We start from the raw sequence: 17,906 nt of genomic DNA, 5'->3' as shown, positions 1-17,906 counted from the left end.
GTCGTTTTGTAGTGCGTTAACTCCACTGGCTACGACGCGGTTGCTCAACCGCTATGCGTAGTAGCGATTAAACGGAGATAATTCATACCAAACGTGGCACTGTAATTGTAATTGAGTGAAAAAATGTACGAGACGAGCTTTTGGCAACTAAAATTTCTCACCACTTACGCATGTCATCAAGTATATCACTTTAATTTTTGCGCGAATTTTCCAATCTGGCTAAAATTTTTAATCTGAGAAATCCGTACTTCAGTGAATTATTGCTACAAAAATAATAATACCATGACATTTTTTTCAAATTCACAGGGATATTCCACTCGATCTATTACTGTCCACCTCGAAATACGAAATCTATTACTGTCCACCTCGTTATCAAGAAAAAAATACAAACATGTGTATAGATAAATAGTCGGGTGAGGAATAATTTATCGTGAATATAATGCTGAGTAAATATTTTTATACCTATACTTTATACCGAGGAGATCGATAATAAATTATAAAGATATATCCACATTAGGTCTTATTATAATAAAATGCGCCTTCTTGGAGGCAGTGAAGAAGCAATTGCGCTTTGCGTAATTTTGAATTGAAAATATTGTTCGTACGAGTCACATCAATGAAGATAATGTACGCAACTCGTGCAGGTGAAGAAATGAAGTTTATTATTCCCGTTATCACTGCGTGTCTGACTATACTACTATTTTTATTCGTTTCTAAAATAAGTATATAATCAACAAAAATAAAAACTAATGTACAAGATATTCGTGACATTCGTATTATGTAATACTGTAATAAAGACAGTCTAATAAACTACTCGCAAGATATATTATAACTTCCATCCACTATATAATTGAAGTTTTTCTCAAACATTGGAGACGAAGCATACGTTATCAGATAAATTCTGGACTACGTATCGCACTTTGTACACATTGAACAAATTTAATCGCGCCTGTGGCCAATATGCTTATAAATAAAATCTATTCCAAAGTAAATGATCGTACCCTCGGTTAGAACGTAGCTTACGTCCAGTCAAAGGATGCCAATTGACTTAATAATCAAGACGCAATTAACGTTGAGTTGAGGATTAGCCTCGCCAAAAATCAGATATTACGTGAAAACACTACGGCTGATCTATTTGCAGTTCTAGGTATGTAATTTTTGTCGTGCAAACTATAAGCATACTAGTCAGTACGGGAAAATTGAAATTTTACAGTATGCAGACTTTTTTAGAAATCTAACTGCACTATCATATTATACAATGTTAGGTTTTCCCACAATAGGGGCTCCGGCTCTTTCGCGTAGGTTAATAACCGAGACCCTTCAACTTCCTGTCTACGGCGTAGATCCTCATTTGGTAGCTGACCATATCTGATGTCTTCTTATGAAAGTTGAAGCGTGGGTCTGTCGGTTGGATTCCCCTATCGTGCCACCAGCCATACCTGGAACAAAATAGCTGTTTTATCAACGATAATAATAGTGGTAATCGAGGACTATTATCTGTTACAGGCACACAAGAAAGTAGATTTGTACAGATATAGTACAGCGCACGTACTATAATAATGGGCGGGAGTGGCAGGCAATATCTAAATTGGCTACGCATGCTCTGACATACCTGCGTATATGATACAAAAGACGGTGATTTAATTTACAGTAAGAAATTGAGAGTAAATTTTACTAAAAATTAATTAACAACTATAAGAATAAGAATCGGAGATCAATCTGCTTCAAGGATTTTACTCTCTCTTCGAAAGAATTATTGTTATATTTTGCAAAGGCGTAAATTTATTTTTATTCAGATATTTAGCGTAACAATCTGGAGTAATATCCGATTCATTCGCAACTTGAGATATTCGTTGAGTTCATACAACGGTATTCGAGGCGAAAATATGTAGGGCGACAAATGTTACCGCCAGGCGTTTAGACCTGGAAAGAAAGTTCAGTGCACCGAACCGTAAACTCGAAGTTCAAGATTAGTCGGGTGAACAGTAGAAATGAGAAGAAAATAAGCGGAAAATACTGGATCCGATATCAAATAGGGAAAGCGCAGCAGTTCGTGCCGCGCATGAGAAAGATTAATATGTTAACTATTAAATAGGTTTTTAATTTACTTTTGAGAAAGTTGCAATTACAGCTTTCGGTGCTAATTGTAGGACATACCTAATACCGACTTTCACAACCTACGTGTACTGTATACCTATACTATTTAATGTAATGTAACTCCGGGGCGGTAACAAACAAATATTCAACACCTATAATTATTTTCATTTTATTTCATTAATTCTTGTTGTCTGTTTTCAAGATTTGACAACTCACGTATGGCTGGTAAGAAGGGGCCAACGGTGGACCGTCTTGGGGACTCTTTGCTCTTCCTCGGTGATTTTGGCCACTGTTTGACTGATTTCAGGAGAATCGCATGGCTCCGCATCGCGAGAGTAAAATTTCGGAGTTAATACGTTGGCTGAAATAAGAACAGACTACCAAACAACCAGAATATCGAGCATAAATCTGCAACTTATCGTTGGTTTAAATGTAACCGGCGATAGAAACGGACAAAATTTAAGAGTACGAGAAAAAAGTTAGTGGTAAGAATGTCTGAAATTTCTGAAATTCAATTCAGTTGATTGATCATCAGTAATTGACAATAATCAGAAATGTAAATGTAAAAATTTCCGATATTCAGCGAGATTAATCAAATATTAACAAGTTACTAATTTGATCGTCCATCGAAGTGTTTCACAAAGAACAAAGAAAGTCTTTTTTCTTCTTATACAGAGTTTGAGGAAGAATTAGTCGTACAGACTTCTCATTTTGAAACTCTGCACCGAGTCATGACAACAAAAAAGAAAGGAATAAAAAACAGGGCATTGCTCGTTTCTATTATAACGACTATCAGCATTCGCTGTTGCTGTACGAACTAAAATGAGTTTTATAAAATCAGGAAGTTGATTTATACCCCAACTTTTGTTCAGTATATCTCATACATTGTGAATTTTATAGCAAATAATTCAAACGCGAGTTTCCATTCACGCGCGTGAAAACTATAAAGAATTGGGCGGTTTTTACGCGCTGTTATAAACAAGATCGACTCGTTTTCCTTTACCGGTTGTCTTGCAAATAGAGACATTTGATCGACCGCTCTCCTGTTGCTTCACGAAACACAACTTGAAGGGTGGTCGCTCCTTCTTTTTTGCTTGCGGACTCAGAGCCGACCGCGTTGATCCAGAATCCGCCCTTGATTCTGTCTTCCCAGCAGACATACTCCGAATCTAAAACACGGCCCAATTTCCCCCGAATGACATGAGCTCTTGTCGGGATAGAATTCCTTCCAAAACTGATTCTAAACCGCTCCTCGTACGAGAGGTATTCATTTTATACAAATCCTCGGAGGGAGGGACACCCTGTAAGGGTATTATTTGATCAATATCTGATATGGAGGTAAATAATTTGGGTGCATGTCAGCCGGAGAACATTCTCGATTCTACAGAAGACTCGCCATCAGAGGTATTCGTGCTGGTGATCGCAGGTCCTCGGTTTTATCGTTCGTGTACACCGACGCTTAAGAGAGTTGACAGTTCTACCAATTTGCCATATATTTTACAGTTTAACTATCGCAAACTATTTATACCTGTAAACGTTCGTCGTAAAAGGAGTCTGCGACACGGAACGTTACCCAAGCCGATTCGATTCGATTCGCAGTTACTCGCGCTTACAGGTATAATCCTGCACGAGGGACAACAAATTGCACTGAAATATCATATTCTCGGTACAGGCAATTCTGATACAATACAAAGTTCGTATTGATTATCGGTCGACATTTATTAGCCGACAACTGCGATAAACGAAGTGACGGCTTCATTTACTCTAATAATGCAGACGTCACGACTTCTTTACAGGCCTTTTTAATTCGTGATAAAAACGTGGTGTTATTACGCAAATTCTCACAAGGTCGAAGCTATGAAATACTTTGGGAAAATTTCAAAATAACAAGCTTCACGAGACGCCGAGAACAGTCCACACGACATGCATCATGTTTTATTACACATATGAACGATAAATTGAATACCTCATGCTCTGGAAATTCATGTTCATTCGTCAAATTTTTCGCGATGAAGTCGTGTAAGCTTCTATATTGTAAGCTCTATAATCGCGTGTGCTTTTCCATCATGTAGAACTATAATGTTGCAGACGTGACGAGAAAATTCCTCGTAATTCTCAAAGGATTATCCAAGATAAACGTAAAGATATCATAAATCGTTGAAATACACGTACATAAAACTTTTGCGACGCGTGCGTGACATAGATTTACTGACAATGTGTGAGGCACGTACGGAGGCAATTATTTCGTAATAATTTTTTTAAATGAAAAAAAGGCGATCGAATTAACGGCGGAAGGATTGTCGAAATAAAACTCTCGGTTATGTATTTTTTTCAATTATTTTTCTGCATTTTATTTTCGATGCTGATCCCCATTAATAATGCATATTAATTAAAGTACGATTAATAATGGTTAGATTAGGTGCACCACCAGAGGTATCTATAAAATGCTCGGGTTTTTTTCACCATTCTTTGTATCTTTCACATTTCCACCGCTTTTACGTGACTCACGTGTACGTTCGATAATTCGAAAGCGCAATTATGACTTCGTTTTCGACTTTGCTTTGAAACAAAGCAATAATATAGGCATTCAATACAATGCAATACAATACGATACAATACAATGCAATGCAATGCAGTACAAATACAATATAAATACAAAATCGTCAAGCATTCTGTTTCCTAATACAAGTAAGTTTCACCTAAGAGTCTACGATAAATTTGTAAATTACAAAATGCTTGCTTCTTTGTTATTATTTGCATTACCAATCAAAGGACGATCTTATACTTATTATATTCCTCCGTATTCACTCCCTCTCATCTGCGACAAATACAATACAATACAATACAATGCAATACAAAAACTTTCTCACCCTTTCGTGTATATGTAAAGTATAATATTCTTTGCTGAGTTTTATCTACGGTTAAATATAATGTATATAGCACTCTTTTAATCACTACAATTTTTATTTTTTCCGTCGTTACCGTTATTCTGCATTATGTACGGACAAGTGATCTTCTTTTAACTTTAGATTTTTTTTTTCAATTTTACGCATAATTTTCGAGCTATTTAATCATAGATATCGGACATTATAAGACTGCGGTCATCTGTCTATAGTAGTTATCAAACATTGTCCATCGAGACACATCTCTTCTCTATTATCTTAATAATTGTTTGGTTTTGTAATTTTTTTTTTTTTTTTAATTTTTTTGCTTTTTTTTTCTTTTCATTTCGTTATCCCCGCCTATTTTCATCGATTTTTTTATGTTCTTGCACTTAGTAAACCTTTGACATGTATATGTACATGTACTCTGAAATGTATAACGTTTTAGATCTGAAGTGTAGACTAAGTATACATACATATACGATACATATGTAATTCGCCGATTTTTTTTTTTGACATAAGGCGTTTCCGTACAGTTACAATACTATAGCAAGTTTCCGATGTACGTTCAACAATTAGATTGTTGGATGAAATAATGATAATTTTATTTCACGCTCATTTATGTGCAGAAATTGCGATCTTTTGTTGCGACGAAATCACAAGTATGAAAATTATTGCGAGACTTGAGTTCTCGCAGCAAAAGTAACGCGAAACAAGGGATACAGAAAGTTTTTTCTCGTTCTTGTTGAAAAATGTTTCCGATTCAATTCTAGTGGATATATTCGATTTTAAAATCGATTACAAATTGTTTCATGATAAAACTTGATGTTAGACGTACGCAATATTCTGCTCGTGTTATTAAAGTGGAAACTCTACATATAAACTCGCAAATAAAGATAAATCTATAAATCAAAGCGCAACGAATTAAAAATATTCATATTAATAGTATCATTATTATCGTAGATTTATTACATTTCTTATTTGCGGTTATAATGATTCGTCTTATGTACATGAGATTGTTAATTTTCTGTTTTTTTTTTTTCTTTTTTGTTTTCTAATTTTCGAGGGCCCGACAATGTTTGCAACTTAAACGGCGCTACCGTTTTTTAATTTCAATATTTTCATGAAAAAAGTCGCCCTGTCACACCGGTATAATTACACATTACTGTTTAATCTGAACCAAGCGATGAGACGGTGCAAGATAGCTTTATTATAACGGGCATCAAAGATACGTCTCACTTTCCATTATAAAATTTGCACAGCACATTAATGTATGCTCGCTCCGTCAAGCGCCGTTCCATAACTTGGATCAATTTTTCATCCCGGCAATTAATCATTACCAGACTTATAATAACATCCTTTTGCAAATTTTCGTCGACTATTATACACAACTTTTTTTCTTTTTTTTTTTTTTCTCTTGGGCCGGCGCGATTCTACTTTTCTTATACAAAATAAAAACGTTACATATATTGTACATACATATACATGGTACATAAATGAGTAACTATTTATGATGCATGAAAGAAACCGAGGGCAGGAGGTGGAGGGCCTTACACGGGAATGAAAAATTCTTTTACCAAACCTTCCTTCCGGAGATACCATTTTTTTTTTAAATCATTTTTTCTCCGTCATTCAGGTTTATCGGATTTTGAAAAGAGGTGAGGGAAGAGGGAGGGAAGGGGAAGGGGAAGGGTAAACCATTTTTATCAATTATTCGTCGAAGAGCCAAAGCTATATATACTCGAAGAGCTTCGGAGCTATGTTAAGAAACGGGAGAAAAAAAAAAAAAAAACCAACATTCAAATTTTCGGTATTTAATTCAATAAATCTTGAATTTATTATTATTAGGTTTACAATAAAGTTTGTACGTTCACAATCCAGTCTCAACATTTGTGTTTCACTACGCTAACTTGCGCCTTGAAAAATACCTCTATGTATTGATGCTCTTCTGCAATTTTTAAACACAATCGAATTTTTTTTACTACACACATGAAAAGCTGCGTGAAGAATGTTCTAGCCTTGAATAAAAAAAAAAAAAAAAAATATCCGACGATATATCATCTGTGTATTTATGTATCCCATTTGCGGATACAAATTGAACATTAAAAATGAAATTTGTGTTTTTTTTTTTTTTTTTTTTCTTCAAATTATTTTCACTCTTTCGCGACATTTGGCATTGTTATAAATTTCTACACGCAACTCGAACATAACTTCGATCCACCTTTAGGCCTCGTTCGCTAACAAAGGTCTTCAGCAAAGCAGCCCCAGTACAAAACATCGTCTAATACTAATTATGCCTTCGCCCAGAAATGCAGTGGTCGAAAGTTTCACTCGTTGCACATATACATACATGCATGTTATCATGTATATTTATTTATATTGCGACGATTGCATTTCTCGAAGAATCTCTTCACCAGCGTCAAAAATATATTCGTATGTCTACGGGTATGAAAAATAAAAAATTATATTTTTGGCATTTTTTTTTTCTTTTTTCTTTCCTTTTAAATGTTTTTTTTTTCGTTTTTTTCAACATTTTTTGCAATAATTTGTTCTAAATGTGTTTTGTATTTTTTGTTTTTTTTTTTTTTCGTTTTTCTTCTTTCTTTCTCTTTTTTTTTGGGAAACTAGGGTACGCTATATCTATCATATAGGCGTGTACTAATAGCTCTTTGTTATGTACACTCGTAGTCCATTCAACATATCATACGAAGTTAGTAAAATTAATTAGGTAACCCAAGATTTTACGCAATTAGTCGCTTAATGCGCCCGAGTAAATATTTCACACATTATTATAATGTGTGTTGAAATTGCGTTGTAGTGATATCGGGAACAGACATTTTTCACAGGACTATATTGAAAAACCTGAAAAATTTATCGTCAGACGATCTAGTATCGCAGAGAGTTGACGCTATGATTTATTCGACGATTTTTTCTTATGAACTTATTGCATCAGGATAAATTTTTTACGTTCCTAGTTATCACAACTAAGTTTCGTAAAATCTTGCACCGTACAAGGAGTTAAAGTATAATTATTTACATAGCATTTACATCGATCAATTATTATTATTATCATTAGGTATTACTCATTCGTTCGTTATTTGACGATTTTTTCGCGAGGACTGACAGTACATTATATGTATGTAGATATAGGGTAATTTAGAGATATACATAATGTGCTTGAAATAAAATATGAGTGAGGTTACAGAAGTGAAGCGAAGAAGTGGAAAAATGAATTCGATAGAAAAAAAAAAAAGTAAGACCTAAGTCGTAACGATAATTCCGAGACGAAAGATTAGTGATTAAGGAGTATGGCAAAAACAAGAAAAAAAAACGTACAACCAATTAAAAAACGACTCATGATTTTTTATTATTTTTTTTTTTTTTTTCATTTTTTCATATTTATTTCTCGAACTCTCTCAGAGCGTTATTTAAAAAAAGTAATGAAAATCTATTTATTTACTTCATCTGTTTTGCAATTTTCTTATTTTCTTTGTCCTCAAGCCCAAATATTACACGATCAGTTAGTCAGATTACATACCTTGATTGGACATTTATATATCAACATGACAATGTTACAACGGATCAACACAAACTGTTGAAATCGTACTGTAACGAAAGAAAAAACATACATTTCTTTCTTCTCTTTCACACCTCATTTTTTTTCTTTTTTTCTTTTTTTTTTTTGTCTTTTCCTTAACACAGCTTGTACATTAAACTGAAGTGCAATATTCAGGTTGAGGGTCGTCTTCCGCTGTGCAATATCGAGGGACAAGTGTATTGATTACGATGCAATAAAATGACTTCCTATAAGGTATCGACGATGTAAGAAACGTTCTTGGACACTGGAAACGATAACGTATAGGTATAGAAAATATACGTAAGATGTATATTGTAGTAACGACAAAAGTATAAACGCAATGTACAAGTACGTAAGAAATTGATCTACTGTCAATTTTCTTGCTAAATAAACCTATTACAATATTGAAGTCCAGAAGATGTAAATAAATATGTGACTGCGTACAACAAGGATGTGTTTATAAACGAATGAATGATTGTTAATAATTAATTTGTCCCTCTTTATGGCATTGCGTAAAACTTAAAGATCACGTTGGGTATAAACGAGGGGAAGGCTTAAAATTACATCTTAATAACACTATACAAGAAAGTGCTTACGCTAGTAGTTATTTTTTTTCCTGCTTTCTTCTTTTTTTTTTTTTTTTCTTTCTTTCCCATTCAATGTCACTCGCATCCATTTACCGCTTACAAAAATCGTTAGAAATAACGTTAAATCGGTATTATGGCCTTTATTATTATTAATATTATTACTGCTATTATTAAATTTTTTTTTCTTTCTTTTTTTTTTCTACGGCGGTTCAACATTTCTCGCGTAAAATTATACGCGATTAAATATTTTCATTTTGAAAAAGGGAGGAGAAAAAGAAAGGAAATGACAAGTTTTCATTCACATTGGAGCTCGAAACTATTCCCAATGATTATTAAACAACATATCGTAAGAGTTTAAACTCGAGAAAGAGGAAATAAAAGAATAGTTCCCAACTGGCGATGAACTTAGTTCAATCGCTATTATTCTTTGCAAAATGTGTTTTCTTTTCATTTTCTCCCGTCTTTCTCCGAATATTTTGTCAGACAGTTCCTGAGCAGTCATTTCATGACTTATAAAACAAGACAGTTGTTTGGTTTAATTGCAACTGTCCACCTGCTCAAAGTTTAGTCACGTCGGCGGAAATTGATTTCACAGAGATTCGCTCAGAAATTTTCCAACACTGCGCAGTGTGTATTAAACGTATAATTTTTTTTCTATGGTTTTCCCTGTTTTGTAAATAACTGTGCAAATTTGTCATGACCAACCTAACCGATGACCAGTAACATCGGTTAATACAATACAGTTGTAGTACGTGAAAATATTTGTACAGTATATTTTTGTGCCAGTGTAAGTGTTGTTTTGTTCATATTCTACTTATTTTTTGTTCTTTTGTTGTTTGTTTTTTTCCTATGGAAAGTGTAATACAAGGGTTTATACAGCTCTTGGGTCTGCCCTGAGTTACCTCTACAATTTCTCTCGCCGTAATACAATAGTACGAAAATGTTTAGCGACTTCTTTTCTCAACAAATGCACAGGTTCGTATCTCAGAAAAAAAGACGCAAGAAAGGTGGGAAATTGGAAAAATAGTGCAAGGTAGTGTTCCAAAAAAAAAAAAAAAAAAAAAAACACGATCAACGGACGTAATTCAAAAGTTCCGAATTTGGAGTCAACACGGCACATCCTGCATACCCAGAATGAACAAACCTACAATACTGTTACTTGAGAATATAATAATATTATTAATAATATGTCTAATAGTAGTAGCAGAAGTAGTATTAATAGTAATAATAACAATAATAATAATCGTTTGAAAAATTTTGTTTTTTCTTTATAATATTGCGAAGAAATACGCCAATATATTTCCATGACTGAGTTGACCGTTAAATGAAACTTGCACTACAGATCCAACTCCCATGAATGATCCCCAAAAATAACTCCCTGTGTCTGTCTCAACTACAATATATACTACAATGTTACATATCAAGTAGCGTTGTACAAACCCATTGGAAAGGTGGTAGTTGATTCGTTAAAATTCTATAATTACACAATAATTAATAGATTTAAATCTTTAAATTCATCATCAACAGAGACTCGAACGTCGCAACAGGTTTATCTCTTTTACTACTGATTTGCACTTTTTATATTTTTACACTCATCTACTTTTTTTTTGTTTTTTGTTTCAATTATCTGCCTTAAGGTACAGGTACAAATTTCAACACTTTTTTTCTTCCTTCTTTTTACGATTAATCAATGATAATTTTACAATTTTATCAATCTTCTTACAATACCTACGAAATTGCTCTTTTCTCTCTTCTCGCCCACCGCGACTCTGCCCTACTTCAACCTTAAAATCTACCCTCTACCTTCCTAATGAGCAAACCTTTTACAGTGCACCCCGGGCTCTCAAAGGGCGGGCAACAATTTACAAAATTCGGTCATTAATGATTGATTAAAAATTATCATATAAAATAACGAAATGTAAAAAGGCTTTTACAATTAAATTCAAGACAGAGAAAAAGTGAGGGAGAGCGAGAGAGAAAGAGGTAGAATAGTAGTAGTAGTGAGAGAATTTCAAAATGTAATAATATGCATGTACATATTTTTCACAGATTTACCATATACCGATATCAAAGTCTGAATTTAAACGTACGTAATCGGAAACACTATCAAATTTATACGTGTCAGTGGGTACTTTGTGTCGAATGTTTGCATCAGATAATTTCAGCCTCGGCGGTAATGTTTTCAACTTTTTTCCTCTCGTATTTTATTTTTGTTTTTCTCTCAAGTTTAGAATTAATTTTCCACTTCATAGGTATTCTTATTATTAACAAAAACTGTGACAAAAAAAAAAAAATAAAATAAAATAAAATAAAAATAAATAAAAAATGTTAAAAGCAAATTACCGAAAAAGTGTAACGCCACGTCAGGGGAAGAGTGGCTACAATATCATTATAGCCGTATTAACGTCAACCGCAGAACAAGAAAATTTTCAATTACAATTTCAAATTTCCTTAAGAATCAAAGCAAAAAAAAAAAAATTTCCTCTCATTGTTTAATGCGTATATCAACAATTTCTCAGTTTCTCTTTTCGTTGATACGAGTAGATGCGACAAAAGATGACATAGTTTCCAAATCTGAAATCATCACATCGCCTATCAGCCACTTGGCGACGCTACAATTGAGTCGGTGCGACGTTCGAGTAGACTTGAACGCGCCTTGAGTCTCCTCTGCATCAGTCTGCTCTCGCTAGGGGGTGAAAGCCCGAACAGATTGAGAGACTCCTTACCAATGAGTCGATTCCTGCCGATGATCTTCAAATCGCTCAAGTCAATGCTCGAGTGAACGGAACACGACTTTGCCCGAGGTGTGTCAAACTCGCTCGAGGAATGAGTGACGCAATTTTTTCCATGCTCTGACAATTCGCTGCTGGAATCCGACATATGTCCGTACGGATGATTGTCCTCATCGGTCGACGACGTAGATAATCTCGGCTCTCTATTCTCGGCCAATTCTTCCAAATTAACTGAGAAATGTTGTAGAACGACTCTGTTAACAGCCATAGCAGATTCCGCGAATGCCGACAATTCACGAGCTGAATTATTCCTTCTGCAAAGATTGGAGAAACATAAATTGCGTTTAAAGTTTTTATCAAAATTTTGTTTATCGGGGTGGCTGTTGTCTTTTTTCTTTCAACGTGAAGTGAAAATATTTATAATCGTAGATACATTCGGTGAGGAGAAATTCTTACCTAATAATTTGTGGAGTGGTCAGCGACCTGTCACCCCCTTCCTCGCCTGTTGGTCCAGGATTAATCCAATGGTGTTTCAACACACTCTCGGCGCTGAGTCTTTGGTGAGCTTCCTTGACCAACAATCCTCTGATCAAGTCCTTTGCATCCTCCGAAATGCATCGCCATTCCCTATCAGGAAATTCGTATCTACCCTCCTGGATACTGGTGAATAAAAGCTCTTGACAAGACTGGCAATTCTCTCCTTTCTCCCAGCCGCAATCAGTGCCGCAATTTCCATAAAACGGAGGGTATCCGCACAGCAGTATATACATGATAACACCCAGGCTCCATAAGTCGCAGCGTTTATCGTAAGAATTCACCTCGCCGATGAAAGCTTCGACCACTTCAGGTGCCATGAATTCAGCACTACCGACAGGCGTTAATAATTGCGGTGTTGCAATTGGGCTTGACAGCGAATTGTTGAACTTAATCCCTGAGCCCAAGTCAAAGTCGCAAACTTTTATGGGCGTCAGCTTGTCCGGATGGACGCACAAGATGTTTTCAGGTTTTAGATCCCTGTGCGCTATTCCTGAAATCATTAAAATAAAATGGGGAATAAATAACGCCGTTCAATTGCTTTGAACCGACAGTTTTCCACACGCTAGATTCAAGCATACTCCGTCGCTTACCTTTCTTGTGGAGGAAATTCAAGGCGCTGGCTATCTCTTTGACAATTTCGCTCGCCTCACGTTCGGTGAAGTGAATTCTCTCTTGAATTCTGTTCAGTAACTGCCCTCCGTTTACTTTCTCAAACACCAAATAGAACCTCTCGTCATCCTCAAAGAACTCGATAAGTTGTATGATGTTGGCGTGTCCCTGACAATGATGGAAGGTTTCAACCTCTTTGAATACCCTGGCACGCGCGTGTCCCGGAATTTTATCAATGATTTTAACCGCATATTCCAAATCGGTATACAGGGAAGCGCAGGTTTGCACAGAAGCGTACGCTCCTTCCCCAAGAACTTCACCCGTAAGCTTGTAAAGTTCTGAAACAATAAAAATTAAAATAATATATATATATATTTAGCAATATATTTTAAAGGTGAGAATTGAAAAATACTTGACCAATATTTCAACTGACAACCAACTCGTCTATTTCTTTGACCTTATAATTTATTTATGCACTTTCTGTACATCGCCACATCGTTGTTTAAAATAAAAATAACAGGTATATACGTACATTCAATCAATTCATACCGGTAATGGCCTATCAAAGCGAGAGTGAGAGGCAAAATCTTAAGCGGCATTATTCAACTTAACGACTGTATGTTATTATATCGACATATAGGCGATCTACACAAGGTGACGAGATATAGAAAAAGATTGAATGAGAACAAAAACAGGATATAAAAATGAAAGAAGACACGCGTCGGGTGAATAACACCCGACGATAATGAATGTTCTCGAAAGTTAATCTTGAGAGAAAAAACTGTTCATCAGATTGCAAGCATGACAATGCATGAGTTTGAAAATCGGAATAACGTATCTGATCTGTAATTCGAGAGTGCATATAAGGAAGATTGAGAATGTGAAAAGTATCTCATGCATGGTGTTATCACTGCGGAGTTAGTCAAAGGCTGGACAGAAGAAAAAGAAGAAGAAAACGAAGAATCGTTACGGCGGTGTATGTTATTAACGATATAATGTACGTGTAGACAAGAAACGGTTGTTTGTCAGGGAAACCAGTAATAACGAACATTGTTCTTCGCAGGACGTATGTATGTACATATGCATATATACACGGAATTACGAAAAACACAGAGTTGCTTAGGAGTGAAAGATTTCCACAATTGAAAAAGTAAACAGGAGAAACTGCTCTACATGCTCCCGACGACGGTTTGCAATTTTTCGCACTCACACACACACACACACACACACTGAAGAATTGCACGACTCGCGAGACTAGTGTGAGAAATTTTCCTTCGTAACATACCGCCTTGCTGGCTCGAACATTCCACTGAAAAATTGCGATTCCTCTCGACGTTCTATCTCATACACACACATCCATGCTTCTCGTACAGTCTCACTTACCAAGTGTTTCAATAATAATAAGAGAACAACCTTCAATTGACCTAATCAAGAATCTCTACGAAGTGACAAATTCGTTTCGTGTTATAATCTCTCCGTCGTTTATTATAAAACATATACACGTGTAATTTGCGTTCGCAATTTACCGCAAGACGAATACTAATTGCCAAATAGTAAGAAAATAAAGTTTTAAACGTGAGTTCCGCTTCCGTTCGACAGACTTAAATTACGCTCGTCAGAATTTTGTGAAATTGTTCGTAAACGTAGAGGACACCTGTGACTTGACCATTTTTCCTAAAAAAAATTTCAAACATTAGCAGTATCGTTGTAATAAAATTGAGAGAAAAAACGAACAGTATCACCTCGACACTCGTCGTCACGAATATCTGTATTACAGCTTGTTCCCACTATCAACACACATTAGCAGTACGCAATATTAATCGCTCACAAGTCATGTTAAGATGAGTCAGAGAGTCCAAGTCGCAATATATGTAACACCGTAGAGTGATAAGGGGATAACTTAATAATATTATAAGCCGACATTATAATATTAGCTCGGCAATCGTATACGATAAAATAAAATGAAAAATCAACGTGTCTAGTTGCAATTTACACACATCGATTTGCTGTTGCCAGATAATCGATCGATCACTGCTTCCGTTGAATGGGTGAACTAATTAACCGATAGTCACGAGATTTGTCATTCGCGACTGACTTCCTTTTATAGCAAACACCGGGCGATGACTCACGCAAAGAGTTGAAAACAAATAATAATAATTATAACGATAATAACAACAACGGGGAAAATGATCACCGAACGCTGCACATATTACGTGTTACGTTAGTTATGTATCAAATTCGCGTGACAAAATACGTTCGTTGATATACTAGACTGTATATGCACATTGTATAATGTATACACATATGCATAGGTATGTATACGTGTATGTATATATATACATTCATACATACATACTCGTGACAGTTAGGAAATTTATGATTTGGTAGTTAAAAGACGTAGCAACGATACAAGAAAAAGATAAAAAGAAAAAAAAAAAAATTGACAAAAGCAAGTTTCATACGCAGTTTACTCTTCATCCCTTTTCATTTCTGGTTATACATATATTTGTACATACATCGATTCGCGTTCAATTCCCAATTGTTAATTAATATCACCGATCGAGTTTATGTATGTCATGTACTTATGCATTAAAATTTCAGTCCATCATGTAACTTATTTAAGCAGGAATCGAATTGCGGTAACATTTGTGCAGTATTCCTTGTTACAGTTAGTTGTACGAATACTGTAATATGTACACGAAATCGATTTTAATATAAACGTTAAAAACTGTCGAGAATAAATTCAGCAGAATCGCTTGAAGCGGCGACTTGAAAATAAAGCTAATGAAACAATATTTATTATACAACACCGTCGTCATTCCGTCCTAAAAGAAATAATATCTAAATTCGTATTTAACGATAGGATAGTGGAATTAGTGTCAGAAGTTAAAAATATTCGCAGATAAATACGTCAACCTCATTTAACCGTACAACGAAGTGAAAAGTAAAGAAAAATTACATTAACAAGCCGTATTACGGTAAGATAACTCACTATCGCATTCTAATCCTTTTGGCAAACAATGATTGAATTTTTTTCACTCATCTTTTTTCTTTCAAATTTCACTCCCACGTTTCGTGTGTGTGTGTGTGTGTGCGTTTTTCTTGTTCACCGTTTATCCCACCACAGTTTGTAAACGTGTAAAACCCAAACAAATGAGATAAATAAAAATTTAACAGATCCTTCAATGATGTAATCTTATCTCCGCGCATACATACCTACATAGTTATGTATACAACTTCGCACATGATATAAATTGACGAGAAAGCAACAGACTTGATAATACGTACATAATACACCGTATCACGTGAGTGATAAACTTTTCCTTCGCATTCAAAAGAATTTTAAAATCAACGATACGACTAGTTCAAAGTTGATTGCACGCGTGCAATACGAGTGCAATATTAGTAGCGGCAGTTCAACGTCAATAAATAAATCTAATTAAAAAAAAAGGTGGCGGGGGGAGGGGGGGGGGGGGGGTAGGAGAAAATTTCAAAAGGTTCAATTGATCACGGTCACCTTAGTCACCCGATGCCGCGCTGCTGCTGTTGCTGAAACGTACATGCGTGTATACATAGGTATACATACCGTCTCTAATCCCTCTTTGTAATGTCAAGGTCGAAGGCTGAAACGTACGTATGTGTGTGTGCGTGTGTGTGTGTGTAACAGTGCGTATGCAGGCTTGTGGGATGCGCATGTACCAACGGAGGGAATTCGTTGAAGGACTACACGATTCTGGCTCATCGTTAGAGCGTATTCCGTGAAATTGTACAGCAGTAGCAACAGCAACAGCAGCGGGCGCCGAATGTATACAAGTATATGTATGTATACAGGTTGAATAGCGACCCGCGAGCGCCTAGCAACTGCTGGTTTGCCCCCCCCCCCCTCCTCCACCCCCCTCACCGACAACCGACGTCCGCGCTTCGGCATACTCGAAATCCGATAATGCCGGCCCCTCTCCGCTCCTCTCCCTCCCTCCCCAGATATATCACATTACATACGTATGACGTATAAAGGTAGATAATAATAATATGCGGTGGTCGAGGGTGGTAAGCGAATGGAATTCTTTAAGTATTTAAAAAAGAATGAAAGAAAAAACGAGAATCAAAATTCTACGTATTTACAGGAAAATTTGGTAAAAGATACAGTTGTATTCCGACGATGGTTTGTTTTTTTCTTTCTTTTTTTTTTTAATTACATCACACTCCATGCAGTGTTTTACAACAAGCATTTGATAAACAACAATATCAGTCTGGTTATTATCGTGCTCGTTGTTATTGCTCACGATAATCAGACCTCTCATTTCTTTGTTTTTTTTTTTTTTTCTCCTTCTTTTCTTCATCCGTCGTGACGGACTGATTCGCTCGACGCAAGCTCCAAGAATTTCGGTTCACAATTATCCACGCGGTAAGAAAAGCGACGGAAAGAAAAAAAAAGATAAAGAAAACCGTAGAAACGCTTCGGGTAAAAATCAAACACAGATTTTACGTTTATTGACAGATTTAATCTGAATCGTGGAACTATGTGCTTCTGCCGTATAGATTTGTTAGTCGCATTATCGACACCACCGAAGCAGCTTTGTTCCAAGTTACTTCCCGTCCATTGTTACCACGTATCACGCGATTCGTTTGATACTAAAATTAATTTCCAGTCGTTTATTCTGGTTCTTTTCCCTGTTAGTAAGCGTTATACGATATTAACAAGACAAGTGACAATAAACTTTGAGGCGTTCTTGAATCAGAGGCTTTGCAATTTCCGCTCCGATTTTACATACAACGTATAACTACAAGACATTTTTTTTATCAATCGCGGTGAGACACGGTTGGTCATTATCTTTATTATTGTTACTTCTTTTTAAATTCGTTTATAAGGGGACGACAAAGGCGG

The 17,906-nt window shown here is 35.7% G+C and overlaps 2 protein-coding genes and 1 long non-coding RNA gene across 4 annotated transcripts in view; 1 reads left to right on the top strand and 2 right to left on the bottom strand.

The window, feature by feature from the left end:
* Positions 1–39: 39 nt before the first annotated feature.
* LOC124181437 lies at positions 40–789 on the top strand. Its single transcript, XR_006870464.1, has 3 exons — positions 40–180; positions 307–446; positions 518–789. It is a non-coding gene; the product is annotated as an uncharacterized LOC124181437 (long non-coding RNA).
* Positions 691–3,599, bottom strand: LOC124181433. The gene is made up of 3 exons (XM_046568015.1): positions 3,101–3,599; positions 2,314–2,458; positions 691–1,439 (listed from the first exon to the last, which is right to left on the bottom strand). The coding sequence occupies exons 1-3, from the start codon at positions 3,255–3,257 to the stop codon at positions 1,304–1,306; spliced, it is 438 nt and encodes a 145-aa protein (XP_046423971.1). The 5' UTR covers positions 3,258–3,599; the 3' UTR covers positions 691–1,303.
* Positions 3,600–4,420: 821 nt separating this feature from the next.
* Positions 4,421–17,906, bottom strand: part of LOC124181425 (MAP kinase-interacting serine/threonine-protein kinase 1-like) — an 89,513-nt gene continuing 76,027 nt past the window's right edge. For both annotated transcript variants that reach the window (XM_046567998.1, XM_046567999.1), the window contains 3 exons: positions 13,003–13,359; positions 12,332–12,902; positions 4,421–12,189 (listed from right to left, as the gene is read on the bottom strand). In XM_046567998.1, the coding sequence (XP_046423954.1) occupies positions 11,739–12,189; positions 12,332–12,902; positions 13,003–13,359 (1,379 nt within the window). In that variant the 3' untranslated portion in view covers positions 4,421–11,738. The remainder of the gene's footprint in view (positions 12,190–12,331; positions 12,903–13,002; positions 13,360–17,906) is intronic.

The sequence above is a fragment of the Neodiprion fabricii genome, chromosome 4 (genome assembly GCF_021155785.1).
Source record: "Neodiprion fabricii isolate iyNeoFabr1 chromosome 4, iyNeoFabr1.1, whole genome shotgun sequence".
Taxonomy (NCBI): Eukaryota; Metazoa; Arthropoda; class Insecta; order Hymenoptera; family Diprionidae; genus Neodiprion; species Neodiprion fabricii.
Note: the sequence above shows the minus strand (reverse complement) of the source record. Positions and strands in the feature narration are given on the sequence as shown.

Excerpts from the sequence above, each read along its gene's own strand:
- LOC124181433 (XM_046568015.1), bottom strand. The coding sequence starts at position 3,257 with ATGTCTGCTGGGAAGACAGAATCAAGGGCGGATTCTGGATCAACGCGG. Across the intron at positions 2,459-3,100 it reads CTCTATTTGCAAGACAACCG|CCAACGTATTAACTCCGAAA; the intron begins GTAAAGGAAAAC and ends TTCTTATTTCAG. Across the intron at positions 1,440-2,313 it reads CCCCTTCTTACCAGCCATAC|GTATGGCTGGTGGCACGATA; the intron begins GTGAGTTGTCAA and ends ATTTTGTTCCAG.